The sequence below is a fragment of the Manis javanica genome, chromosome 12 (genome assembly GCF_040802235.1).
Source record: "Manis javanica isolate MJ-LG chromosome 12, MJ_LKY, whole genome shotgun sequence".
NCBI lineage: Eukaryota > Metazoa > Chordata > Mammalia > Pholidota > Manidae > Manis > Manis javanica.
Window position 1 is genome coordinate 69389188 of NC_133167.1, and position 6000 is coordinate 69395187.

The 6000-nt window shown below is 40.0% G+C and overlaps 1 protein-coding gene across 1 annotated transcript in view; it reads left to right on the plus strand.

Annotated features, from left to right (window-relative positions):
- Positions 1-5168, plus strand: part of FNTA (farnesyltransferase, CAAX box, subunit alpha) — a 31819-nt gene extending 26651 nt beyond the window's left edge. The window contains exons 7-9 of the mRNA XM_037015069.2: positions 3587-3649; positions 4086-4257; positions 4548-5168. Coding sequence (XP_036870964.1) covers positions 3587-3649; positions 4086-4257; positions 4548-4670 — 358 coding nt within the window. The 3' untranslated portion in view covers positions 4671-5168. The remainder of the gene's footprint in view (positions 1-3586; positions 3650-4085; positions 4258-4547) is intronic.
- Positions 5169-6000: the final 832 nt, after the last annotated feature.

A 6000-nucleotide genomic window follows, 5' to 3' on the forward strand; every position in this document is an offset into this window, starting at 1 on the left:
AACATTTCCATAATCATAGGAAGTTCTGTAGAATAGTATTGATCTAAAGAATACCAGTGGACTTGCTGTAGTAATTTTATTATTTTTACTCAAACCTAAATACAGAGACTCAAGTAAAGAAAATTCAGGCATGTTATCCAGTGCTCTGTTACTGTTCTTTTCTTTTAGGGTTGGTATTCTGAGGACTAGAGAAAAGATACTCTGAAGCAAAGCCAGCCTCATCCTGTAGAAGTTCAGTAGCCTTCTTGCAAAAAGAATGCTCCAGGTTATTCAGGAATTAACCCAGTGAATACTTAGGGATTTCAAATATTACATATTCTTTTTCTGTAGCATACTTCCCTAGGCTTTAATGAAGCCTAATTTATATTTAAAAATTGAATGTGAAGAGTTTGGAAAGTGCAAACATCTCATAACCTTCAAGGGCAGATCACTAGCTTTCTGTTGCTAAGTAAAAATAGAAATAGCCAAGAATCTAAGAGTTACCGTGTGTCAGGGGTTGGGGATGCAGTCCCTTAAGGTTTAGCATACCATTGGGATAGGCAAAAGAAGTCTTTAAAATGCTAGGAGTAACTGTAGGTATCTAAAATTTAGATTGTTAATTAAATTTTTTAATTCTGAGAATATAGGTAGATATAGCCTGTGATTTTCTGTGTTTTCCCTTTTATTGTAAAAGTAATGCAATCTAGTTGTATGGGGAAATTTTACTGAAATATATAAATTAAAACATCAGAATCTCTTATCCTCCCTCTCTCCATATCCGTGCTTTAGAGTGAGCTACACTGTACACTTTAGTGTGAAGCTTTCCGAGCCTTGTAAATACACTTGCCAACATACGTGCACAGCAACCTAAGCAATCATAATACATGTACTTCTTTCTTCACTTAATGTCCCATGGCCGTATTACCTTGTGAGTACATAGTCTGCTAGTATTATTTAATAGTGGTTACCATTCATCAAGCATTTACTGTTTGCCAGGAATTCCTATTTGACTCTTGTAATAACACTATGAGCCAATGAAGAGCTGATGTTCCAGGTAATGCTGCCATGTGCCTAAGAGCACATAGGCCAGACCGATGGGGTTTACAGTAGACTGTCTGACTTCAGAGTACCTGTTAACTGTTGAAATATAGATAACGCTTTCGTGCATGAGGTGTAAATAAAAGTTTTTAAATATTGCTAGAATGAAGTTAAGAATCTTTTACAAGGACTAATTAAGACCTACAGGGACACTGTTTTAAAAATAAAGACATTAGGTCATGTAAAAATAGTTAGAGAATACCTTTTCATAATGCTGAGTGAATGTATTACTACAGCAGTCCCCCCTTACCTGCATTTGAGCTTCCAGTGGTTCCAGTTACTGGAGGTCCGCCATGGTCCTGAAACAGATATTGTCAGAAGGTCAGTGTAGCCTAAGTCAGAAGGTCAGTGTAGCCTAACTTTGTGTTATAAACCCTATGTCATTCCCCTCACTGCATCTCATCACATAGGCATTTTATCCTCTTATCTTCACAAGGAGGGTGAGTACAGTCCAGTAAGATACTTTGAGAGAGACCACATTCATGTAACTTTTATTACAGTATATTATTTAATTGTATTTTTATTAGTTATTAATCTCTTTACCTAATTAACTCTTTCACAGGAAAAAACAGTACATGTAGGGTTCAGTACTATGTAGTCATTAGGCATACACTGGGGTCTTAGAATGTGTCCCCTGCAGATAAGGGGGAATTACTGTACCCTCTGTGGGGGAAAAAAATGCTATTTTAACAGCACTGCAATAAAACCAAGATTATAAACTTTGATCAGTGACATACTCAATTGAGCAAAATCATAGTGAAGCAAAGTTCTGTGACTCCCTGGGAATTTGTTGTGATTGGCTGTGAATTATATTTAATGTTCTGGTTATGGAAGATAAAGGGAGTGTTCATTTTGAACATTTGGATTGGTTTCTCATTTATTTTCTTTGTGTATGTAATTTCCATGCTGTTTTGTTTTTTTTTTAAGATCAGAACAAGACAAGGATGCCCACTCTCTCCCTTTTTTTTTTTGTTGAGAGGGCATCTCTCATATTTATTGATCAAATAGTTGTTAACAACAATAAAATTCTGTATAGGGGACTCAATGCTCAATGTACAATCATTAATCCACCCCAAGCGTAATTCTCGTCAGTCTCCAGTATTCTGAAGCATAACGAACAAGTTCTTACATGGTGAACAAGTTCTTACATAGTGAATAAGTTCTTACATGGTGAATAGTACAAGGGTAGTCATCACAGAAACTTTCAGTTTTGATCACACATTGTGAACTATAAACAATCAGGTCAAATATGAATATTCATTTGATTTTTATACTTGATTTATATGTGAATCCCACATTTCTCCCTTATTATTATTATTATTATTATTAATTTTTTTTTAATAAGATGCTGAAGTGGTAGGTAGATGCAAGATAAAGGTAGAAAACATAGTTTAGTGCTGTAAGAGAGCAAATTTAAATGATCAGGTGTGTGCCTGTAGACTAAGTGTTAATCCAAGTAGACAAGGGCAATAAAACATCCACGGATGCAGAAGATTTCTCTCAAAACGGGGGGTGAGGTTCTAAGCCTCACCTCTGTTGATCCCCAATTTCTCACCTGATGGCCCCCCTGCGACTGTGCCTGTCTTAGGTTGTTCCTCCCTTGAGGAATCTTACCTGTCTCTGGCTAACCAGTCATCTTCCAGGGCCATACAGGGAGATGTAAAGTTCGTAAGTGAGAGAGAGGCAATATTGTTTGAAAAGGTTAGCTTTTTACTTCTTTGCAGATTTATGCCCTGTGGCTTTTATGCCCAGTATTTGTCTTGAGGTATCTTTACCACTTGGAAGAATTATGATACTCAGTAAATTCGATATGAGGCACGAATTCTATTTAAGCGTTGTAATTAGGAAGGAAGAAGAAAAGCTATAGGAGTAGCAGATGGAAGATAACATGGGAAGATTGATTATTTCTTTGACATATCTTCTTGTAGAGTAACTTAAGCATGTATAGGTTTTAAACTACTAATTAAATTGCGTACACACATTAACATAATAGGAATACAGTTACATAACCAAAGCAGACCTATAATTATCATCCATGCTGTTTTTTATTACAGCTACTTAGGTTATATAGTTCTCCTCTCCAGTGACTAAGGATTTGTCAGTTGTACATAGACCTTAGACTTTTCTCCTAAGATTGCTTTACCAATACAATAGAAGGAAAATCTTGTTTTTAGCTGACAGTTCCTTCCAAGGGAAAGCCTAAATTCAAGGAAATCTCCCACATTAATTTCTTTTACTGTTGTAAATGGAGCCTCCACATTAAGTTCTTCATAAATATCCTTCCCCAGAATTGGATGCAATATACTGAAGGGAAGAACTGTGTAAGAGTTGACAATGGCAGCCTCTAATTTGGCTGTGGGGTCTAATGTGATGTGACCTAGAGAGGCATCAGAGTGATGAAAGCAGAAGCCCGTGTGCAGTCTGTGCCAGTCTCACTGAAATGGCTTCCAGTTACTGCACTGCTTTGTAAAAATTATACACACATTTATTTGTGGTCCTTCTCTTCCAGGTACACTCTGGAAATGATTAAACTAGTACCACATAATGAAAGTGCATGGAACTATTTGAAAGGGTAAGAGGTGGTTTTTTCTTCTTTACATAAAAAATCAGCCTAATAGGATGCATCGTGGAATGTGTTCCATTCATGAGATACCAGAAGGCTACTCAATGCTGCCTTTTTCCGGATAGCTGTGTTAGGTGATAACACTCAAGAACAGCGCCCTCCCCCTTCACCTCTAAGCACACACCAGCTGCTTTAATTTTGTGTGTTGCAGTTTGAGTTATAAATAATCACTTTTAAATTCGATTACTCTCTTATACTAATTCTACTCAGCTCTTAGTTATCCATGATGAGGCTCACATACAATTTAAAATTTTCATTTCATTTCAACCTCACTCATTCAAAATAAGTCTTCTTTTCTGATGTATGTTATAGGAGTCACTTTCTCTTGATCTTTCTACTCTTTCTTGGTTTTCCTTCTCAAAATTGAGAATAATTTTTTTTTTAGGATTTTGCAGGATCGCGGTCTTTCCAAATATCCCAATCTGTTAAATCAATTACTTGATTTACAACCAAGTCACAGTTCCCCCTACCTAATTGCCTTCCTTGTGGATATCTATGAAGACATGCTAGAGAACCAGTGTGATAACCAGGAGGACATTCTTAATAAAGCATTAGAGGTGAGTGAGCTGGTGGGCTCGTTGCTCTGTTCTTGGGATCCCATCTCAGAGCTGGGTCTGCCTAGGGCCACTGCTGAGCTGATCATGCCCCTTCCAGCTCGGTCACTGGGAGCTCAGTGCAAGGCTGCTGGTGCTTCAGGGCAGCCCCGAGGCACTGGTGGCCAGAGCCTGCAGCTCTAGTGGCGCAGCTCACGCTGACGTGGTCTGAGTCAGACTGCGCCATCTTGGAAGCATCATTGCTGGGAAGGAATCACACATGTCATCAGTGAACTTTTGGTTCTCATTTTCAGCTGTGTGAGATCCTAGCTAAAGAGAAGGACACTGTAAGAAAGGAATACTGGACATACGTTGGAAGATCCCTTCAGAGCAAGCACAGCCCAGAGAGTGACCTGCCAGCAGGTGTGCAGCACTGACACCTCCTGGGAGGGCGCGGCGGAGGCTTTTACTGTTGTGAGACCCTGATGCAGGCTTTGGACACGAGCGGCCGTCCCTTTCCCAGCGGCGTAGAACGTGCACTATCCAGTTACGCTTTTTAACAGGAACTAGGTGAGATGCTCCTGGGAGCCACTGCCCGGCCGACTAGCTCTAAGTATTCGATCCTTTTAAAGCAACGTGACTGGCGGGGGAGGGAGAAGGAACGGAGTCCTACAAAGCAGTTTTTGTAGGTTCATCCACATGGACTCCAGTTGCTTAGGATGGGCTCGTCCCCACACCTGCATGCCAGGTGCGGTATCAGCGCTGCGGGTAACCTGTGTGGAATGGGTGAGAAGCACTTAGTCCTCGGCTCCAGAGGCAGGGGTGCAGGTGTTGCTGTTAGAGCTGCTGTGCCACACTCGCAGGATCTTGCTGTCACTGTAACCAACTAATGCTAAAAGAGTGGTTTTGTAATAAAATCATAGCTCCTAAAACAATGCCATAGTGGTTTGATTTCTTTTTAACAGCATTTAACTATATACAAGGGACATTGTCTTGGCTTAGAAAAGAAATTGAGAAACATAACATACTACTATGCAGCTGTAGAAACCCGACACAAAAAGTGTTACTAGAACGTGAGTTGGTCAGTTCTTGACTACAGGCAATAAAATCCACTTGAGGTAGTTTAAACCACAGGGTTTATTAAGATACATAGATAGCTCCCAGAAAACACCCTGATCTTCCAGAAATATACCCCAAAACCACATGATAGAACTGGGCCATCAAGTTGCTGTTGGCTGTGGTGGGATCAGGAAGCTGCTCAGTGAGGCTGCCCCCTCCAGGCCTGCCCACCTCTGCTTCAGCCCGCTGTGAGCGCATCTGCTCCCCTTGCCATGGAAGGCAGCACCCAAACCCAGGCCCACCTTGTGCATCTTACCGCAGAGACCCTCAGTGACACTCAGACTCGGCTGCAAAGGAACCTCAGAAAGGTCGTTCATAGCTTCCCACCCTTTACAGTTCAGGACGATATGTTAAAATGTGTTGAACGAGGTGTGGCATTCTCCGTACCTGCCCATAATAAACCTCATGGTATCAAAAAAGAATTGCTCTGTGTTCAAAGCACCAAATGACAGCTACAGAAATTACGTAGAGTAGAATGGTCATCTCAAGAACTTAGGAGTAACAATTTTTTAATATTTCCTGGAGGAAATATGTTTGGTGGGTATTATTTTTAACATTTTATGTGTTTTTATTGTAGACTCCAATATATTTGGATTTGTCAAAGTGTCATCCCTATATAGGCAACTTCAAAGGTGTCTTAAGGAACAA